Here is a 23,202-nt window from a genome sequence, read left to right on the forward strand (position 1 = left end):
TCCCTTGTCTCTTGTCACTCCAGGCCATACTTCACTCTGTTGTCTGAATCATTTTTCTACAAAACCATTTAATCCATGTTTCTCCACTCCTCAAGAACCCCGAGGGGTTGTCCGTCCACCTCTGCATCAAACAGAAACTCCTCCCTATTGACTTTAAAGCACTCAATCACCTTACCTCCTCCTACCTCACCTCGCTGCTTTTCTGCTACAGCCCAGCCCACAAACTTAGCTCTTCTAATGCCAACCTACTCACTGTACCTCGATCTCATCAATCTCAACCCCAACCTCTCACCCACGTCCTGCCTATGGCCTGGAATGCCCTACCTCTTCCTATCTGACAGATGATCATTCATTCATTCAATCATATTTATTGAGCACTTACTGTGTGCAGAGCACTACACTCCCCATCTTCAAAATCTCATTAAAAGCACATCTTCTCTAAGAGACCTTCCCTGACTAAGCCCTCATTTCCTCTTCGCCCGCTCCCTTCTGGGTCACCCTTTCATTTGGATTGGATGATAATGATTATGATGGTAATAATGGTATTTGTTAAATGCTTAGTATGTGCCAGGCACTGTACTAAGCACTGGGGCGGATACAAGCAAATCAGGTTGGAGACAGCCCCTGGCCCACATGGGGCTCACAGTCTCAATCCCCATTTTACAGATGACGTAGCTGAGGCACAAGAAGTAAAGTGACTTGCCCAAGGTCACATAGTATTCTGTATTCATCCTTTCCTCAGTACCACAGCACTTATGTCCGTATCAGTAATTTATTTATTCATATTAAAGCCTGTCTCCCTCTCTAGAGTGTAAACTTGTGTTCAGTTAATGTGTCTACCAACTTTGTTATATTGTACTCTCCCGAGAGCTTAGTACAGTGCTCTACACAGAGTAAGTGCTCAATAAATATGAGTGATTGATTGACTAAAATAAATTATCGATAGGAGGAAAAGGAAACCAGAAATATGAGAAGCAGCTTGGCTCAGTGGAAAGAGCCCGAGCTTGGGCGTCGGAGGTCATGGGTTCTAATCCCGGCTCCGCCACTTGTCAGCTGTGTGACCTTGGGCAAGTCACTTAATTTCTCTGGGCCTCAGTTACCTCTGTAAAATGGAGATTAAGACTGTGAGCCCCACATGGGACAACCTGATCACCTTGTATGCTCCCCAGTGCTTAGAACAGTGCTTTGCACATAGTAAGTGCTTAACAAATTCCATCATTATTATTATTATGTCCATGAGTTACCTCTTAAGTAATAGTGTATGTAAAAAAGTGTAAGAGAGGCAGCTTAACCTAGTGGAAAGAGCCCAAGACTGGAATTCAGGAGACCAATCCTGTAGTCCTGGATCTGCCACTGTCCACTGTGACACCTTGGACAAGTCACATATGCCTTTCTGGTCCTTAGTTGTCTTTTCTGTTAAATGGGGATAAGAGATTCAGTGTGGGCTAGTGGAAAGAGAATGGGCCAGGGAGTCTGAGGACCTGAGTTCTAATTTCGACTCTGCCACTTATCTGATGTGTGGCCTTGGGCAAGTCACTTAATTTCGCAGTGCCTCAGTTGCATCATCTGTAAAATGGGGATTTGTTATCTGTTCTTTCTCCTGCTTAGACTGTGAGTCCTTTGTGGGACCTGATTATCTTGTATCTACCCCAGTGCTTAGTAAGGTGCTTGAAACATAGTAAACTCCTCACTATTGGTTTCAAAGCTCTCCATCACCTTGCACCCTCCTACCTCACCTCCCTTCTCTCCTTCTACATCCCAGTCTGCACACTCTGCTCCTCTGCCACGAACCTCCTCAATGTGCCTTATTCTCACCTGTCCCATCATCATCCCCTGGCCTAGTCCTACCTCTGGCCTCTAATGCCCTACCTCCTCAAATCTGCCAAACAATCATACTTCTCCCTTTCAAAACCCTACTGAAGGCTCACCTTCTCCAGGAGGCCTTCCCAGACTAAGCCCCTGTTTTCCTCAGCTTCCCCTCCTCTCACCATCTCCCCGACTCGCTCCCTTTACTCTAACCCCCATCCTCGCCCCACAGCACTTGTGTATATATGTACATATCTATAATTCTATTTATTTACATTAATGCCTGCTTACTTGTTTTGATGAGTATATATCTATAATTCTTTTCATTTATATTGATGCTATTGATGCCTGTTTACTTGTTTTGATGTCTCTATCCCCCCTTGTAGACTGTAAGCCCTTTGTGGGCAGGGATTGCCTTTATTGCTGAATTGTACTTTACAAGTGCTTAGTACAGTGCTCTGCACATAGTAAACTCTCAATAAATATGATCGAATGAATGAATTCATAAGCATTTAACAAATATCACTATTTTTATCATTATTATCATTAAGAAACAGCATAGCCTAGTTGATAGAGCATGGGCCTGGGAGTCAGAAGGTCATGGGTTCTAATCCTGGCTCTGACATTTTTCTGCTGTTTGAGCTTGGGCAAGTCACTTCACTTCTCTGGTGCCTCAGTTCCCTCATGGAAAATGGGGATTAAGCCTGTGAACCCTATGTGATACAGGGACTGTGTCCAATCCATTTGTTTTGTTTCTACCCCAGTACTTAGTACAGTGCCCGGGACATGGTGAATGCTTAACAAATACCATGATTCTTCTTTTTATTATTATTATTATTATTATACATTATGAGCCCTAAGTGGACCAGAACAATGTCTAATTTCATATCCTTGCTGCTATCCCAGTATATAGCCCAAAATAATAATGATAATATTTGCGGTATTTGTTAAGCACTTACTATATGATAGGCACTGTACTAAGTGCTAGGGTAGATACCAGCAAATTGGGTTGAACACAATCCCTGTCCCATGTGGGGCGCACAGTCTCAATCCCCATTTTACAGATGAGAGAGCTGAGCCATAGAGAAGTGAAATGACTTGTCCAAGGTCACATAGCAGACAAGTGGTGGAGTGAGATTTGAACCCATGACCTTCTGACTCCCAGGCCCATGCTCTATCCACTATGCCATGTATCATAATGATTATTAGAGAAGGGAATATTCTGAGGAGTGCAGAAATGTAAATGTATTGCAGGGCCCTTTCCTCTTGGATAGACTCAGAGTTTGACTCTCAAGGTAGAAGATTAACCAAAAAATTTCTACTACTTATTTCATATTATTGGGAAGTTGATGAATCAACAAATTGGGCTTGTTATTGATATCATACCAAAATTAACTTTGCAGTCTCAGACATTTGTAAGTCAATATGAAATCTTATTGATTTTTAGGCTCTTCTCCATGGTGTAAATGGATGTACCCAGTCTTAATCTACTCCATAAAGTTTGAAACTCATATAACGAGAGGTAGTAAGTTTCAACTTCAAAGCATTCAGCTAACAGCTACTAAAATACTGCAGCAGAAATTTAAGGATCAATATCTCCACGAGTTTCTGGACAGGCATTTCCCCTCTGCAGAAGGCCTATAGAAAGGATTAGTCTGGTGGAATTTTTATTTGGAAGCAACAGAAGTTAGTCAATCAGTAAATCATATTTACTGAGTGCTTACTGTGTGCAGAGCACTTTACTAAATGCTTGAGAGAGTACAATATAACAATAAACAGACACATTCTACTAGTACTTCTGTACTACTGCTTCCATTACCACTTTCCATTACTTAATGGGACCACTATCTACTTTACTAATTAGTCCTTTCTCTTAAAACTCTGAATCTCCCCTTCTAAACTCTAAGTTCCTTTTGGACAGGGAATACGTCTGTTATATTATTGTGTGGTACTCTCCCAAGAGTTTAGTGAGTGCTTTGCACACAGTAAGTGCTCAATAAATACAGTTGATTGATGGGTTGATTGATTAATTAATCTAAGTCTCATCATATAGATGCCTTCTTGAGTTTGATTTGTCTTTGAATGCAGGGAACTTCAGTCCAGAGCTGGGATGGGAATTCTGACCAGGCTATTGTCTAGGTTTGTGCCAAGAGAAGAGGGTGATTTTAGAGTTCTACCCAATTTGACCCAATTTCTGACTTCTGAAAACTCTTTGTAAAGAGTATATAATTTTTATAAAAATGTGGCTTAGTGGACAGTGCTTTGGACTGCAGGAGAGTTGAGAGTCCTGGTTCTGCCACTAGCCTACTTCGTGACCCTGGAAGTCGCTTAATTTTACTGCACCTCAGCTTCCTCATCTGAAAAATAGGGAATAACTATCTGTTCCCTTAGGCTGATAGTCCCAAGTGGGACAGAAACTGCGCATGATCTAGTTGTGTAGTATCAATCAATCAATCAGTCATTTTTCTTGCATGCTTACTGTGTGCAGACACTGTACTAAGCACTTAGGAAAGTACAATATAACAGAGTTAGTAGTTACGTTCCCTCCACATAAGCTTATAGTCTAGAGGGGGAGACCCATATTAGTAGAAATAAATAAATTACGGATATGTACATATGTGCTGTGGGGCTGAAAGTGGGGTGAATAAAGGGTGCAAATCTAAGTGCAGGGATGATGCAGAAGGAAGTGGAAGGAGAGGACATGAGGGCTTAGTCCAGGAAGACCTCCTAGAGGAAATGTGCCTTCAATGAGCCTTTGAAGGTGGGAAGAGTGATCATCTGTTGGATATGAAGAAGGAGGGCGTTCCAGGCCAGAGGCAGGACATAGGTAAGTGGTCAGTGCTGAGAATGATGAGACTGGGGTACACTGAGTAGTTTGGCATTAGATGAGTGAAGTGTGAGGGCTGGGTTCATTCATTCAATTGCATTATTGAGTGCTTACTGTGTGCAGAGCACTGTACTAAGCACTTCGGAAGTACAAGTTGGCAACATATAGAGACGGTCCCTACCCACCAACGGGCTCACAGTCTAGAAGGGGGAGACAGACAATAAAACAAAATATATTAACAAAATAAAATAAATAGAATAGTAAATATGTACAAGTAAAATAAATAGAGTAATAAATATGTACAAACATATGTACAGGTGCTGTGGGGAGGGGAAGGAGGTAAGGGGGGGATTGGGAGGGGGAGGAGGGGGAGAGAAAGGAGGGGGCTCAGTCTGGGAAGGCCTCCTGGAGGAGGTGAGCTCTCAGTAGGGCTTTGAAGGGAGGAAGAGAGCTATCTTGGCAGATGTGTGGAGGGAGGGCATTCCAGGCCAGGGGGAGGACGTGGGCCAGGGGTCGATGGTGGGACAGGCGAGAACGAGACACAGTGAGGAGATTAGTGGCAGAGGAGCAGAGGGTGCGGGCTGGGCTGTAGAAGGAAAGAAGGGAGGTGAGGTAGGAGGGGGCGTGGTGATGGAGAGCCTTGAAGCCAAGAGTGAGGAGTTTTTGCCTGATGCGTAGGCTGATTGGTAGCCACTGGAGGTTTTTGAGGAGGTGAGTAACATGCCCAGAGCGTTTCTGCACAAAGATGATCTGGGCAGCAGCGTGAAATATAGATTGAAGTGGGGAGAGAGAGGAGGATGGGAGATAAGAGAGGAGGCTGATGCAGTAATCAAGTTGGGATAGGATGAGAGATTGAACCAAGAGGGTAGCAGTTTGGATGGAGAGGAAAGGGCGGATCTTGGCTATGTTGCGGAGGTGGGTTGTAGTAGGAAGTAAGGTAGGAGAGGGCAAGGTGATTGAGTTCTGTAAAGCCTATAGTAAGGAGTTTCTACAGAGGTAGATAACAATAATAATGGCATTTGTTAAGTGCTTACTATGTGCAAAGCACTATTCAAAGCGCTGGGGAGGTTACAAAGTGATCAGGTTGTCCCACGGGGCACTCTTCATCCCCATTTTACAGATGAGGTAATTGAGGCACAGAGAAGTCAAGTGACTTGCCCAAAGTCACCCAGCTGACAATTGACAGAGTGGGGATTTGAACCCATGACCTCTGACTCCAAAGCCTGTGCTCTTTTCACTGAGCCACGCTGAGGGGAAACATGGACTGAATGATTTTGTAAAAAATGATCATTTGTATTACATTGTATTTACCTCAGTGCTTTGCAGTGTTTGGCACATAGTCAATGCTTTATCAAAAATTCAATTGTCACTTCTCCCCAGCTGACCTATCCCATTTGTGATGAATTGCTAATATCTCCCCTGACATCAATTAGTGGTATATTTTGGGCACTTAATATGTGCAGACAAGTGTCTCAGGTACAATACAATAGAGCTGGTAGTCACATTCCCTGCCCACAGTGAGTTTACAGTCTAGAGGGGGAGACAAAAATAAACAATCTATAAATATATACATAATTGCTGTGAGGCTGAGAGTGGAATGAATACCAAGGACCCAAAGCATACACATCTAAGTGCATAGATGATGCAGAAGGGTGAAGGGGTCAGAGAAAAGAAGGCTTAACTGGGGAAAGCTTCTTGAAGGAGAAATAACCTTAATAAAGTTTGAAGGTGGCAAAAGTGGTGGTCTTGTGTATATGAATGGGGAAGGCATTCCAGGACTGAGAGAGGATGTAGGAAAGGAGTTGGTGGTGAAGTAGACAAGATTAAGACAAAGTGAACAAGTTGGCCTTAGAGAAGCAAAGTACGCAGGCTGTGTTGAAGTAGATCAGTGAGGTAAGGTATGACGGATAAGCTGAATTACTCTGTATTTTGGAAGGTGACAGTCGATCATTTTAAAATGCAGCATACCTTTTTTTTTTCCCCAGGGAGTGTCCTTTCTCCTTGGCATTATCAAGGGGAACTAGTAATAATAATGGTATTTGTTAAGCAGTCACTGTGTATCAGGCACTAACTAAGCATTGGAGTGGATACAAGCAAATTGGGTTGGACACAGTCCCTGTCTCACGTGGGGCTCACAGTCTCAATCTCCATTTTACAGATGAGATAACTGAGGCTCAGAGAAGTTAAGTGACTTGCTCAAGGTCCCAGACAAGTGGCACAGCTGGGATTAGAACCCATGACCTCTGACTCCCAAGCCCATGATCTTTCCACTGAGCCACACAGCTTCTCTTAAGCACTCATATGTGAGTGTCATCACACTTGCTCCAATATAGGCCCTTCTCCTTAAACATACAGATTTAGATATTTGTTAGGTTTTGGCTGGACAGTGAGATTCAGTATCTCAAATTAAGAAATACTGTTTTAGCATTGCTATGTAGGCCAGCAGGTAGTTCTGATTTTAAGCATTGATTTAGCAATGTGTATCATTAGCAACCCTAAATTAAGCAAGGTTACCATAATACTGCTGTGAATGCCTACAGGTAGCTATGATGTCAAGTGTTTGTTTAGCCATTTATGTCATTGCAAATGCTATTGAAAATTAATTTAACCACAGAAACATTTGCCATGCAGATGTTGTTATATGTGAATCAAGACAGCAGAAGCACACATATTGAACTGTAAATCCTACTTTTACCTAAATTTAAAAATAATAAAACCCCATAATTACCCCTATATTATCTATTTAAATCCCCTAAATTAATACTCCAGGTAATAGTGGTCCCCTTTAATGATTGTAAAATCAACATTTCTGATAAAGAATGACAGCAAAATTAGGAAATTGAACCCAGAGTTTTACAATAGAAAGTAGTAGATTCCTTATCCATTGTGAATTGTGTTCTTGAATATGACAAAAATATGAATCATTGCAATCATGGCAAAGTGAATATTCAATGTTTATAAATACCCTCCTTCTAATATGAACAAAAAGTTCTCTGGAAGGGTTCATTTTCCCTTAGGCAATATGTTGTCTTATTTCAGTCTTTCTTGGAAAATAAATGGCATGAAATATCTTAAACCATTTAGCAAATTAGGAACACTTACCAAAATACTAATGGCAAACAGGTTTGGAAAATCATTTTATTGCACTAGCACATGCATTACTTCACTGCAAATCATTAATATGCAGTCATTTGGTAGGTGTCTCAAGTGACACTGATTTGTTCAGACTTTCCATGATTTAAAAACAGATGATTGTAAGAGCCCTACCCATATTAATTAGTTAGTAATTAGGTATTAATCAGTTAGCAAAATACATAGCACTGTACCAACTTCTCTATGAAATTATAAGGAAGTAGAAGAGACAATCTCCGACTTTAGAAAATGTACATTCCAGGGGTAGAATCAGAACAAGCGCAACTGAAGACATATTTCGTTTTACTCCCTTACCACACCACTTTATCCTTCCCCTGATTCTGTGTAGGGAAATCTGACTGATCAAAAGCTGTCAAGGGTCTGTTCAGAGCCACATGTGGAACATTACCACTTCCTTGTGTGGACATTCCCTGGGGACACATTATCTTGTTTGTGTATAGCCCAAAGTATAGGGTTCAAAGAAGCAACTGCACATAGTATTAATTCATTCATTCAATTGCATTTATTGAGCGCTTACTGTGTGCAGAGCACTGTACTAAGCGCTTGGGAAGTACAAGTTGGCAACATATAGAGACGGGTCCCTACCCAACAGTGGGCTTACAGTCTAGAAGGGGGAGACTGACAACACAACAAAACATAGTACTTCTCTATGACTGAAGCCTGGCTCAAGGATCAATCGATCAATCACTAAGTGGTATTTATAGAGCACTTTCTGTGTGCTGAGCACTATATTAAACACTTGGTAGAATGCAATGTAATAATAATAATGGTGTGGGTTAAGCACTTATTTTATGCCATGCACTGTTCTAAGCACTGGGATAGATACAAGGTAATCAGGTTGTCCCACATGGGGCTCACAGTCTTAATCCCCATTTTACAGATGAGGGAACTGAGGCACAGAGAAGTTAAGTGACTTGCCCAAAGTCAAACAGCTGACAAGTGGTGTATCAGGATTAGAACCCACGACCTCTGACTCCCAAGCCCATGATCTTTCCACTTAGCCATGCTGCTTTTCGTGTAATAGAGTTTGTAGACACAATCCCTGCCCCCTAGGAGCTTACAGTTTATTACAGTCTAGAGGAAGAAGGAAGGGACAGAAATATAATTAACCAATGGAATATAAATTTTGTGGTCTAGAATTTCCCTGGATTGGAAGTCTTACAGTCTTACAGAAACTCATGATGATTACATTTCCTGAATTTGGAAGTGACAAAATATATGAAAGCTCTGAACTCAAACTAGGATCTTTTTAAATGAGGATATTTGTATTCTACCTTGCGGGCCACAGTGACTGGATATGTCCATTATAAGCATTACATATGCTGCATTAAACTCACATGCTTGTTATGGGGAGGAATTATGTCTGTTTATTGTTATATTGTATTCTCCCAAGCACTTAGTACAGTGCTTTGCACACAGTAAGTACTCAATAAATATGATTGAATGAATGAATAAATATAAGAGAAACTGGCCCTCTTGGTCCAATATAATGGATGGTGAACCCCTGGGACAAGTCCTTTGAGGTAGATCTACTTCTTCACTGTGGATTATTAGCTCCATGTGGGCAGGAATTGTGCCTATAAACTCCATTGTATTGTATTTTCCCAAGTACTAAGTACAATACCTTGTCCATAATAAGCACTCAGTGAATACTGTTGATTGATTAACTGGCATTAACTTAAACATCATTTTTGTCTGTAACATAGGTGCTTCACTGATTGCCAAAAAGTAAAATTAATTTTCCATTCAGCACACCCTCAAATAAGAATTAAAGTCATTACTGGCATCAGAATTAACTGGCAGGCTCACCTTTGGCAATGTGAAGGATGATAATTATTTAGTTGATGATGATGGTATTTGCTAAGCATTTATTCTGTGTCAAACACTATTCTAAATACTGGGGTAGATACAAGCTAATCAGGTTCACTGGGGGCTACCTGTGGTCACTTTTCCTTACTCAAAAGGAGGAAAAATGACCTCAGGTGGACTAAGTAAAAGGCAGTAAAGGAACACGCAACCTGGAAAAGCTAGACTAAAGTCACTTCGTAGTGGTTTGGAGAGCCTCATTAATTTGTCCTATTCTAACCTAGTAGTATTATTTAATACCATAGATTGGCTTTAATGATAATAATAATGATGGCATTTATTAAGCCCTTACTATGTGCAAAGCACTGTTCTAAGTGCTACGGAGGTTACAAGGTGATCAGGTTGCCCCACAGGTGGCTCACAGTCCTAATCCCCATTTTACAGATGAGGTAACTGAGGCCCAGAGAAGTTAAGTGACTTGCCCAAAATCACACAGCTGACAATTGGTGGAGGCAGGATTTGAACCCATGACCTCTGTCTCCAAAGTCCGTGCTCTTTCCACTGAGCCATGCTGCTTCTCTGACTATTTAAGGAAGATCAAAATCTGAAGAAATGATCTTGTGGAGTTTTGGTAAAGAAACAGAAATTACAAAAGATAACATTCCAGAAAAAAATGTCATGTGACATTTTCTTTTTTCCACTTATTGTGTATGCACTACTGCCTCATTCTCGCCTGTCCAGCTGCCAACCCTGGCCCATGCCCTACCGCTGGCCTGGAATGCCCTCCCTCCTCACATCTGCTAAACTAGCTCTCTTCCCCTCTTCAAAGCCCTACTGAGAGCTCACCTCCTCCAGAAGGCTCATGGAGGAGACTGAGCTCCCAGACTGAGCCCCCCCTCCTTTTCCCTGCTCCTCCTCCCCTCCCATCGCCCCTACTCCCTCCCTCTGCTCTACCCCTTTCCCCATCCCCCCAGCACTTGTGCATATTTGTACATGCTTATTATTCTATTTATTTTATGTGTATATATAATTCTATTTATCTATTTTGATGCTGTTGATGCCTGTCTACTTGTTTTGTTTTGTTGTCTGTCTCCCACCTTCTAGACGGTTGAGCCCGTTGTTGGGTAGGGATTGTCTCTACCTGTTGCCGAATTGTACTTTCCAAGTGCTTAGTACAGTGCTCTGAACACAGTAAGCGCTCAATAAATACGGTTGAATGAATGAGTGAAAGGAGGGAGACCAGGTATTGGATTTCCATTTTGCAGATGAGGGAGCTGGGGTACAGAGAAGTTAAGCAACTTTTTTTTTGGTATTTAAGTGTTTACTATGTGCCCAGAACTGTTCTAAGCACTGAGGAGTATACAAGGTGATCAGATTGTCCCATGTGGGGTTCACAGTCTTCATCCCCATTTTCCAGAGGAGGGAAGTGAGGCACAGAGAAGTTAAGTGACTTGCCCAAAGGCACATAGCCGATAAGTGGCAGAGTCAGGATTGGAACCCATGACCTCTGACTCCCAAGCCCATGCTCTTTCCACTGAGCCACACTGCTTCTCTTTGCCACGCTGCTTCTCTTGTGTGCCCAAGGTAACACAACAGGCAAGTAGTGGAGCCTGGATTAGAACCCGGGCCTCTGGCTTCAGGCCTATACCCTTTCTGCTAAGCCTTTCAATATAATGAAAAGAATGAATTTTTTACAATCTTGCCTTAACATATTTGAAATAGATAATGAATAAAGGTGAAGCTTAAGATTTGAATGAGTGATACAATGAAAAATATATGTAGATATTTCTTGAAAACTAATTTGTTAAATTCAGTCATTGTTAGTCTTTCCCTTGATGCTTCAAGTTTGCATGGTATGAAGCCTTCTGTAAAAAGTATGTCCTGGGAATATTTTCCCTTTTCCAGGCAGTATCAAGGCTCTTTCCAAAGTTCACAAATTTTTCAAAATTGGAAAATGTATTTGTAGGGATAATTCTTCCATCTGATGGAAATAACTCCCAGAATTATTTATGACATCGGTCTGTTCATAGGAGAACAGATCCTTCTGATAAAAGAGTTTACCTATTTTAACTGAATAGGTCATTTTGTTATTTCTTTGAAAATGCAAAGGGGTAAGACTTTATTCAATCTACTACAACTTGCTAGGAGCCTCAATATGCAGGACTTATTTATTCCAAGGACCTTGCAATAACCCTGGTCTTTTACTGCTGAATAGCCATTTGTGGAGTCTCTTCTAATTCGTCTCAGTCCTTTTGGACCAAGGCCATTGGGGCCTCAATGAGGCCTACTCTTCTAGAAGAGTTAGTCAAATATTGAGACAACTCTCGATAGCCACTAATTCAAAGATATACGTTGTGTTTTTGGTCCTTAGCAATTTCATGCTGATCTGACATCAACTAAGACAGAATAGGTTAAGCTCTCCCTAAGGATACATTTTTTTACATTTTATTGTATGTTTATATGTGCTAATGAAAGCCCTACCAAATATTGTCTTCCACTTTCATTACTCTGAACTTCTTAAACTATCAGGAATCTTATCTTCCCTAACTGAGTGTGAGAGAGATGGGAGTCATATTTAGCTTAGTTTTACATGAAGCCAAATATCTTTGGGAGTTAACTCATTAGTTTAGATGCTTCAGTCAAACCCAGTTTACCTAAGATTTTAACTATTTTTATTTTATTTCTGGATAAATGACACTTGCCATTCTTATTCCATACCATTGCCAACATAACTCTCTAAGATTTCTGAAGCCAATAAAGATCCATCTATTTGCTGTAGACTCATAATAATAATAATACTTGTGGTATTTGTTAAGCATTTACTATGTGCCAGGATCTATACTAAGGGCTGGGGCGGGGTGGTGGGAGGGGATACAAGCAAGTTGGGTTGGACACAGTTCCTGTTCCACATGGGGTACACAGTATTAATCCCCATTTTACAGATGAGGTGACTGAGGCCCAGAGAAGTGATGTGACTTGCCCAAGTTCACAGAGCTGACCAGTGGTGGAGCCAGGATTAGAACCCATGTCCTGATTAGCAAATACCACAATCATTATGAGAAGCTATTCTAGATAATGGAAAGGATTACTTTTTACAAATTTTAGATTAAAAAAAAATCTAAGTCCAAAGCCCAAGTGACCAGATAATGAGCCAGTTTTTCTACAGTGGTTCTAGGGTGGTGTGTGACATGGGTCGCAAAGCCCGATTGTCTGCTCCCCTCATTTGCAGTCATCATATCAGGCTGCCCACTCAATGCTTTAATCTTGGGTAGCACCTGGCCATTCACTCATTCAATCGTATTTATTGAGCGCTTACTGTGGCCACCCACTGAGCCCTGGGAGTATGGAGAACATGCCAGACCTGTGGGGACTGGGAGTGGGCATGGAATTAACAGTGCCCAGGAGCTGCATTGGCACACCTCCTTCACCTACCACCACAAAAACAGTGCTACCCATCCTTTTTTGTCTGTGCCTACCAGTTGCTGAGCTACAGGGGAGAGGGAGAGTAGCAATAGGCAACTCATCCCAGAAATCTCTTGTGGTTGGCAAGAAAGACCACTTTGCTACCAGGATGGAACAGCATCCAAGTCTGTTACCCATCATTCTGAGGCCCCATCACTCATAAGCCCATCTTCGGTCCCCCCTGCCATCCCGGAGCTCTGGGAACCACATGTTGGCAGCATTACTTAGTAGCTAAGTTATGGGTCTGGGAGTCAGAAAGAAGGTCAAGGGTTCTAATCTTGGCTCCACCACTTGTCTGCTGTGTGACCTTGGGCAAGTCACTTCACTTCTCTGGGCCTCAGCTACCTCATTTGTAAAATGGGGATTAAGACAGTGAACCCCATGTGGAACAGGGACTGTGTCCAACTCTATTTGCTTGTATCAACCCAGGCACTTAGTACAGTACCTGCCACATAGTAAGCACTTAATAAATACCACAATTATGATTATTACATAATCCTCTCTAGACAGTAAGCTCCTTGTGGACAGGGAACATATCTACCAACTTTGTTCATTCATTCATTCAATAGTATTTATTAAGTACTTACTGTGTGCACAGCACTATACTAAGTGCTTGGGAAAGAACAATACAACAGTAAACAGTGACAATCCCTGCCCACAATGAACTCTCAGTCTAGAAGTGGGGAGGCAGACATCAATACAAATAAATAAAATTACAGATATGTACATAAGTACTGTGGGGCTGGAGTCAGAGAGAGAGCAAAGGGAACAAGTCAGGGCATAGCAGAAGGTAGTGGGAGATGAGGAAAAGTGGGGCTCAGTCTAGGAAGGCCTCTTGGAGGAGATATGCCTTCAACAAGGCTTTGAAGTGGGGGTGGGGGGAGAGAAATTTGATACATCAATCAATCAATGGCATTTTTTGAGCTCTTACTGTTTGCAGAGCTGTTCTAAGCACTTGCTATTGTCCTCTACCAAATGTTCAGTACAGTGCTCTGAGCCAGTAAGCACTCAATAAATACGATGGATTGATTCCGCTGCCCTGAAGTAGCTGTAGTAGCTGTTTACCTTGCTTACTACTTGTAGGCAGTCCTGGCCTCTTGTCTCCATCTCGTGTCCTGTAGATAGAAGCAGCGTGGCTCAGTGGAAAGAGCATGGGCTTTGGAGTCAGAGGTCATGGGTTCAAATCCTGGCTCCGCCAATTGTCAGCTGTGTGACTTTGAGCAAGTCTCAGTTATCTCACCTGTAAAATGGGGATTAAGACTGTGAGCCCCCCGTAGGACAACCTGATCATCTTGTAACCTCCCCAGCACTTAGAACAGTGCTTTGCACATAGTAAGTGCTTAATAAATGCCATTAGTATTATTATTATTATCCACTCTCAGATCCAAGGGGGAGCCTCTCGGAAGTGTTATTGCCTTTATGTTCATGAGCTATAGTAATTGAAAAATGCTGGGTTTTACAGCTGGATGAAGAAACCTCGATGTGGTGTGCCTGATCAGACACGAGGTAGCTCCAGATTTAATATCCGTCGAAAGCGATATGCGTTAACAGGACAGAAGTGGCAGCACAAACATATCACTTACAGGTATGACATTGTTTTCTAACGTATCATTTGCCATTTGACTTGATTGTTATTCTGGATGCTATTTGTCTGGCATAATGTATACGGTTAAAGAGAATAGCATCTGGTGTTGAAAACTCAGTCTGAAGTCCTGTTGTTTAAAAGAGATTCATTTATTATTTCCTTGGAGTTACAAGGAATCCTTCCAATTCTGAAAATTGAACTCCTCCAGGGGCATGGTCCTGGAAAGAATAAATATGTAGCAAAAGGAGATGCTCCTCTTCTGTTAGTTCAGTCCCAGTAATTAATTTCAGTGTTCTAGCCCACATGTAGGTATATATGTTTTTTAAAAAACTCCAGTGATTGTGTTTTATTTTCAAAATTACTGCAATTATTCAGTCACCATTTTGAAGTCCATAATTCCCTTCAGTCCCCTCAGCCCCTCTTACTTCAGTTTCTATAATTGCACATTCAGGGAAGTTTCTCTTGGAACTTATGGACAACATAAAAAGAAGGGGATTTCTTCCAAACGTGATGGCAGGAAACACTAGTTCTTCTGCTTCAAAATATCCTTTCATAGGAATATAAATATCAGGAGGAAGAGGCTAAATATAGAAAACCCTTTTTCAAGAGATCATTTTTGGAGGAGTATATGGTACATGAAAATGAGCAGAAAACACGTAGCTGCTATTGAAGCAGCGCGGTGTAATGGATACAGAACAGGCCTGGGAGTCAGAAGATCATGGGTTCTAATCCTGACTCTGCCACTTGTCTGATGTGTGACCTTGGGTAAGTCACTTCACTTCTCTGTGCCTCAGTTACCTCATCTTTAAAATGGGGATTGAGACTGTGTACCCAAGGTTGGACCTGGGACAGTGTCCAACCCGATTTGCTTGTATCCACCCCAGGGCTTAGTATAATGCCTGGCACGTAGTAAGTGCTTAACAAATACCACAATTATTATTATTATTATTATTATTATTATTATTATTATTATTATTGAAGGGCTCTTGGGAGCCATCAAAGTCAGTCCTCTGCCCTGCTTGGCCCTACTTGAACCATTTTAGAATGAATGGAACCTAGCTTATTGGAAGACGTCACAGGGAGATTCCTAAAGTTTTGGGGGAACCCCATTCCAGTATTTTCCAATCCTCTCCACTGGGAAAATTGAGAAAACCCCCAAATTCCACATGCTGAATTTTAAACCTGATTTCTCCTGCTCCATCCACAGTGGAGATGGAGAATGTCTGGTTACCATGTTTATTGTAAGCTTCTAGATTACACTCAGAGATGAGTATTGGAGCATCGATCAGCTTTCCTTCTTCACAATGAGTAATTATAGTGATTTTAATTCTTTCAAACTGCAGATCCCATTTTGTATGGTAATGTGTTTTTCTTCCACACCTATTCTACTTTGCAATTTAGTGTTTCATTCTTTTTTTTCTGATTTTCTTATAAGTGTAATTTATATCAAGGTGTTGGGGATCATCTGTAGATAGTAAGGCGCCACTCTAGACTTTAAGCTCCTTACGGGCAGGATTGTGTCTACCAACTCTGTTGTTGTACTATTCCAAGTACTTTACATAGTGCTCTGCACACAGTAAATTCTCAGTGAATACCACCGATTGATTGACCGACCCTTTCCAGCTTCGTGCCCTTAAAAAAAACCAATGAACATACTTTCCATTACATCATTTAGACCATTGACTTTCATCCTGGGGTTGACATGGATCCATTAATGATCAATCTCTTCTGCAAACTACCCTTTAGCCCATTGAGGATCCACCAAATAGGTATAAAATGTAGGCTATGCTTTCCCTGCTCCCTGAATATAGTTTATACTTTCACACAGCAGATGGTGAGCATATGTTACCAAAGGAGTTGTGCAGCTTAAACATATTGATAGGTTCAAATGGGATTGGCAGAAATATGTGTTAAGAATCAACCATAATGAACTACTAGAGGGAAAAGTAGAGAGGGTAGAAGTGATAAAGCCTTAGTACAGTGCTCTGCACATAGTAAGTGCTCAATAAATATGATTGAATGAATGAATTATGATGGATTTGTTAAGGGGAAACTTTTCTCACTTCTTCCAAACTTCCTATTGCTAGTGGAGGAGACTGGTTTGATGCCTCTGGATGGTGGGTCTTACCTAGTAATGGCATTGGTCATATTCTTATGTCAAGCAAATCAGACTGTCAAGATGAATTACAACAATAATTTCCTTTGTTCTTTCATGCCTGACAAGGCTCGTTCTATTCAAATCCCTCTCCCCTCCAGTTGTTGTGAAGATCTTAGTGACTCACCTCAGGAAAGCAGAGTCTAATCATTTTACCCCCATTCATCCACTGGTACAGTAAATTGCATTCACATTTCCTAAAAGCCTGCTGGGCTCTAAAAGTCCCGTGTTAGGGCTGGATCATCTTATTTATCTTTTTGTTCCAGGATCACTGGGGAGAAAGGAATCCCACTTCATATTAAATAACAGAGATCCACCTTCTAGATCCCCAGATTAAAGACTAAGCCTTGGAACCCTGGTCTCTCCCTAGAAATGCTACTATTGGATCAGAGTAACGTGAGAACGTGTCATGCAAGCAGCAGGAAGGTTTGCTGATTGTTAATGAGAAATTATTTCCATTGAAGAGTCATTTTTCAGTTTACTCTCAGTGACTACAAAGCAGATTGGGAGTGTCAATACCATTGAAGTAAAAAAGAATTATACATTTGAATCATCCACAGTGTGCAGAGGAGGATTTGAAGTGGGACTCAGGTGAAGGATTTCTAAGGGTTCGGGTAACTAAAACTGCTGTCACAAATCATTGAAGCTTCTCTGAAAATCTTAGGTGCTTGGGAGATGTGAAGTTGTTAGCCTCATAGGTCAGGAGGCTTCCCCAAAAGTATACAAACATTTAAATTCCATGCTACGGTCTTTATTCGTACTCTGGATGTAACTGGAATGAGAAGAAATGTAGTCATATTTCCTGTCCAGTACAATGACTGATTTTTTTCACCACTCCACCCAGATTTCTCCTAAAAGGTTAGGCAGAGTTTTAAATACAATGCAGACTGATTCATAAACTGAGAAAAATGCTTAATTATGGAACTTTTTCACATTTCATTAAAAAAACCAATTTATCAGCTTTTTTCTAGTTGCTGATGGTGCAGTCATTAGGCACAAAGAACAAATTAAGTATTCTTTACCTACTTTTTATCAAATTAAATGTCTTGAATCAAATGGGTGGAAAGGTGTTTTTTGTCCTCCTCATCCTAGATCAATATTAACTCTAGAAGCTGCCTGATGAAATTCCATCACCATGGTTATCGTAGGATGCTGAAATGCAGGGTGTAGTATATTGGAATGAAGGTGTCCTTCAAAGCAAGCAATTTAAAATTTCCCTGTGCAAATGCAATAAAATCAAAAAGCTTCCATTACCTTGCATCATATTTGCAATAATTCTATGGAAGCTCGCTGCATGCAGGGTATGTGTCTACCAACTCTTATTATATTCTACTCTACTAAGCACTTAATATGGTGCTCTGCACCCATTAAGTGCTCAATGAAAATGAATTCTAGTTAAGCTATAATTCTAAAAGAATCAATTTTCAGTGATTAATTACTGCTACTAGCTCCTGAAGTTAGTTGTTAACTAGGAAATGTGGTTGCTTAGTGGAACTTTTTTTCATGTGCATCTATTTCATTCACATTTTACTGCCAACCCAAAATATTGGCACATCTTTCATAAATATCTATCATATAAATCCTTAGTCAAGTAGATTAGACCATAGCTAGTTAAGATCTTAGGTGGTTAAGATCTTGAGTGGAATATTCTATTATATAAGATAGATTTCAAATAGCTGTTTATAAAGCAAAAATATGTATTTTTAAAATTTGGTTTATTTAGATACATACCTTCGTACAGTAGATTTTCATACCAGGCAAAGATGATTGTACTGATGGTGGAATTCCAATGTGTAGGTGACCAAAAATATGCATACAGGTTAATTTAATGCATTTTTGCTGCTTTAGTTTTAAATATTAGAAACATACCACATATATTTGAAGGGGAAACTGGTTAATAGAGGCAGTAAAATGCTGCTTAATGTCTTTAGACAAAAATTAAAAATTATCTGGATTTGGGCCTAGTCATCTTGATCCCAGAAAGTTCAGATTTAAATTCTGAATGATTTTGAGGTTAAAGCAACAAAATGTTCCCAAAATGAAAGTTGAAAATGACAAGCTGAGACTAATCAACTGTCTTGATGGAGAATGCGTAAGGGGGAAGTATGTTTCAAAATGTGGTCTATATTTGCCCAGAGTCAATCAACTTATTTCAATAAAGCAAACAGAGACCATGAAGAAGGAACAAATTCAGCTCTGCTTAACTGTAACTGATCAACAAGTCTTCTTTTAATTGTATTATAAGATGCTCTGGTGTGTCAAATATAGACTCGAACATTTCCTGAATAAACAGCCAGGACTGTGGATGTAATTCCCCCGCCCTGAACATTGCATCCTGTTTTCTGCTGGGTTTTCTCTAGACTGCCTTCTAGTTTTTACATGGCTATTCACCACACTGTATTCTTTGGCTGATGAATATTAACATACTTCTTGAATGGGGACTTGTGATTTACCCTTGTCCAGTTCATTATTATGACTTTGATGCTTGATGACTAACTTTTAGCCTCTCCAAGTCCCACCGTGGTGCTATTACCAAGCTCACAAGTCCATGAGCAGTTGTCTAGCATTTCTTTCCTTCCATTGGGCAGTGTCAGGCCTAGACAATCAGGGTACACATCTGCGTGTCGGTCTAGAAAGAATATGTGATGCGTGTATTTGGGCTCATCTATGGGACCCATGGTGAGGGTGGTTGCTTCAAGAGAGAGAAGCTGGAGATTAAACAGCAACTGGACAGGAGAAATCCAACCAGAGAGATACAGATATAGAGAAGGGAACCACCAAAAGAAGAGGAGGGAAGGCAACTGAATGAACAAGGTGGTGTCAAAGATATGGCCACAGAGACAGCAAGTCTGGGAAGGTCAAGAACAGAGGAGAGAAGGTCAAGAAACAAGGAAAGATGAATAAAACCCAGAGAAAGAGAACCAATGAGAACAAGATGAAGGATACATGAGCAGAGAGAAGGGTGGAGAAGAGTAAAAGAGGAAATAAAGCCACAGGTTAACTACCCTGGAACAACAAACTGAAATCTAGAGGCAAAATTGAGAGAGTAGAAAGAGACAGGCAGAGAGGAAATCTTGCAACCAGATAAGAGAGAGGCAGGTAAGCAGGAAGTCAAATGATATCAAAATGAAAGACAGAAATATGGAATATTATATGTTAGATAGGAATGAAAAAAACATGCTCTCAGCTAGAAGATCTAGATTGTTAAACATTTCCTGTGTATGGTGTCCCTGGCAATCCTACAGTCCCTGAATGATCGGTGTTAATCCAGTGGTAGTTTGAATTCACTTTAGGGATTTACTATCTGGTCTCCATTCCCCTTTGACTCTGAACATCATGTGGGACAGGAGACGATTCTGCGTCCCAAATGCTCTGAACACAGTAAAGGCTCAGTCGATACCCTTGATTGGTTAATTGATTAATTTTCCAATGTGAATTTGATATATAAAAATAATGATGGCATTTGGTAAGTGCTTACTATGTGCTAAGCACTGTTCTAAGCTCTGGGGGAATACAAGATGATCAGGTTGTCCCACGTGGGACCTACAGTATTAATCCCCATTTTACAGATGAGGTAACTGAGGCATAGAGAAGTTAAGTGACTTGCCCAAAGTCACACAGCTGATAAGTGGCGGAGCCGGGATTAGAACCCATGATCTCTGGCTCCTAAACCCGTGCTCTTTCGACTGAGCTATGCTGCTTTAGCACAGGTTTCAACACAGAGTAAACATTTAACAAATTAGAGAAGTAGTGTGACCTAGTGGAAAAACACAGGCCTGAGAGCCAATTGATCTGGGTTCTAATCCCACCTCCTCCACTTTTCAGCTGAATGACCTTGGGCAAGTCACTTAACTTCTCTGTGTCTGTTACCTCATCTGTAATAATAATAATAATAATAATAATAATTCTCCCTCTTACTTAGACTGTGAGCCCCATGTGGGACAGGGACTGGATCCAAATTGATTATCTTGTATCTACTCTAATACTTAGTACTATAACTGGCAAACAGTAAATGTTTAACAAGCAACTTGATTTAAAAAAAAAAAGAAAAACCACAATTATTGTCATTACTTTTTATTCTGTTGCCAGATGAATCTGAAGTAGAGAACATCATGTCACCTTGCAATATTTATCTTAAAATACATTTTAAGCCTCTTGTAGATTCTCCCCCTCTAATAATAATAATAACTATTATTATTATTATGGTATTTGTCAAGTGCTTACTATGTGCCACACACTGTGCTAAGTGCTGCCTGGGGTGGGTACACGCAAATCGGGTTGGACACTGTGCCTGTCCTGTCATAGTCTTAACCCCCATTTTACAGATGAGGTAACTGAGGCACAGAGAAGTTAAGTGATTTGCCCAAGGCCACAGAGCAGACAAGTGGCAGAGTCAGGATTAGAACCCATGACCTTCCGACTCCCAGGCCTTTGCTCTATCCACTATGCCACGTTGCTTCTCTAGACTGTAAACTAGTTGTGGGCAAGGGAACATGTCTACCAACTCTGTCACACTGTACTCTTCCAAACACATTACGGTGCTTTGCACACAGTAAGCCCTCAATAAACACCACTGATTGCAGGTGTATATTTTAAGGGCTTACTATGTGCCAAGCACTCTGCTAAATGCTGGGGCAGATACAAGACCAGAGATTGGAATTCATCCCTGTCTCCTAAAGTGTGGACTATCTAAGAGAAAAGGAGAACAGTTCTCTTAATCCCTATTTTACAGATAAGAAAGACATGTTCAAGGATGTTAAGTGACTTACTGAAAGCCACATTACCAGTGGCAGAGCTGGAACTAGAAACCATGTCTCCTGACACCAGCCCCCTGCTCGTTCCACAAGCCTACATTTCTCCCCTTGGGGGCCAGTGTGTGTGTCTTTATGGTGAGTCAACAATTTACTGACCTGACAGAGGCTTTATTAGCCCTTTGATAGATTGAGATCCTAAGAGTACATAAAAGTCTGAGATGTTCCCAGACTAGCTAAGATGAGCTCCTAGAGGATTCTGGGGATCCTAGTTTTAAGGCGAATCCTTCACTACCCTGAGAAGCCAACCCTCCCCCCACAAAACAAACAAACAAACAACCCAGGCCTTGCATTATGTCATGGCCCCAGTTTGAAAGCTGCTAATGCAATTTGAGAATCTAAAAGTAGAACATGTTCCCCTAGGGGCCAGACCAATAACCTATCAAACCCAAATTAGGCACATTCCTAATAAACTCCTAATATTTCTTTCTAATAACACGTTATCCACTTGACATTTATTCATTTGTTTAAATACCTGCTGAAGAATTTCAGATGTCAGTTTAAAAAGGTTTTATATAATGTTTATCGATGTTCTTCTTGCCAAATCCAATGGCCTCTACTTCATCCTAATCCTCCTCACTCTTTCAACTGCCTTCAACACCGTCGACCACTCCCAGCTCCTAGATACATTATTTAACTTTGCCTTTGTTGGCACCATCTTCTCCTGGTTCTCCTATGTCTCTGGCCACACATTCTCTGTCTCTTTCACGGATTCCTCCTCTGCCTCCCACCTCTTAACTGTGCGAATCCCTCCAGGCTCATTTCTGGGTCCCCTCCTCTTCTCCATCTATGCCCACTTCCTTGGCGAACTCATTTGCTCCCTTGTTTTCAACTATCAACTCTGCACAGATGATTCCCAAATCTACATCTCCAGCCTTGACCTCTCTCCTTCGATGATGTCTCATATTTCCTCCTGCTTTCAGGAGATCTCTACTTGGATATATCCCTTCCATGTCATCCTTGCACTTGGATTTGTAAGCTTTAAGCACTTGATATTCACCCCACCTGCAGCCCCCAGAACTTAGGTACATATCCGTAATTGATTTCAATATCTTCCTCCCTCTCTAGTCTGTAAACTCTTTGTGGGCAGCGATCAATCAATCGTATTTATTGAGCACTGACTGTGTGACAAGCACTGAAGTAAGCATTTGGGAGAGTACAATCCAACAATATAATGTGTCTATCAACCTTGTTATACTTTACTTTCCCAAGAGCTTAATATGGTGCTCTGCATACAGTATGTCCTCAATAAATATGATGGTTTAATTGATTGATATGAAGTTTATCATAATAATAATAATGATTGCATTTATTAAGTGCTTATTGTGTGCAAAGCACTGTTCTAAGTGCTGGGGAGGTTGCAAGGTGATTAGGTTGTCCCACAGGGGGCTCACAGTCTTCATCCCTATTTAACAGATGAGGGAACTGAGGCCCAGAGAAGTGAAGTGACTTGTCCAAAGCCACACAGCTGGCAATTGGCAAGCAGGGATTTGAACCCATGACCTCTGACTCCAAAGCCCGTGCTCTTTCCACTGAGCCACGCTGCTTCTCAATATAATATAATATAATATGATAATATAATATAATATAATATAAT

General features: G+C 41.0%; 1 protein-coding gene across 1 annotated transcript in view; it reads left to right on the forward strand.

The window, feature by feature from the left end:
* The window catches only part of MMP16 (matrix metallopeptidase 16), a 153,427-nt gene that overhangs the window by 5,228 nt on the left and 124,997 nt on the right, over window positions 1-23,202 (forward strand). Inside the window, exon 4 of the mRNA XM_038745646.1 lies at window positions 14,517-14,639. Within this exon, the coding sequence (XP_038601574.1) occupies window positions 14,517-14,639 (123 nt within the window). The remainder of the gene's footprint in view (window positions 1-14,516; window positions 14,640-23,202) is intronic.

The sequence above is a fragment of the Tachyglossus aculeatus genome, chromosome 4, assembly GCF_015852505.1.
Source record: "Tachyglossus aculeatus isolate mTacAcu1 chromosome 4, mTacAcu1.pri, whole genome shotgun sequence".
Lineage (NCBI taxonomy): Eukaryota > Metazoa > Chordata > Mammalia > Monotremata > Tachyglossidae > Tachyglossus > Tachyglossus aculeatus.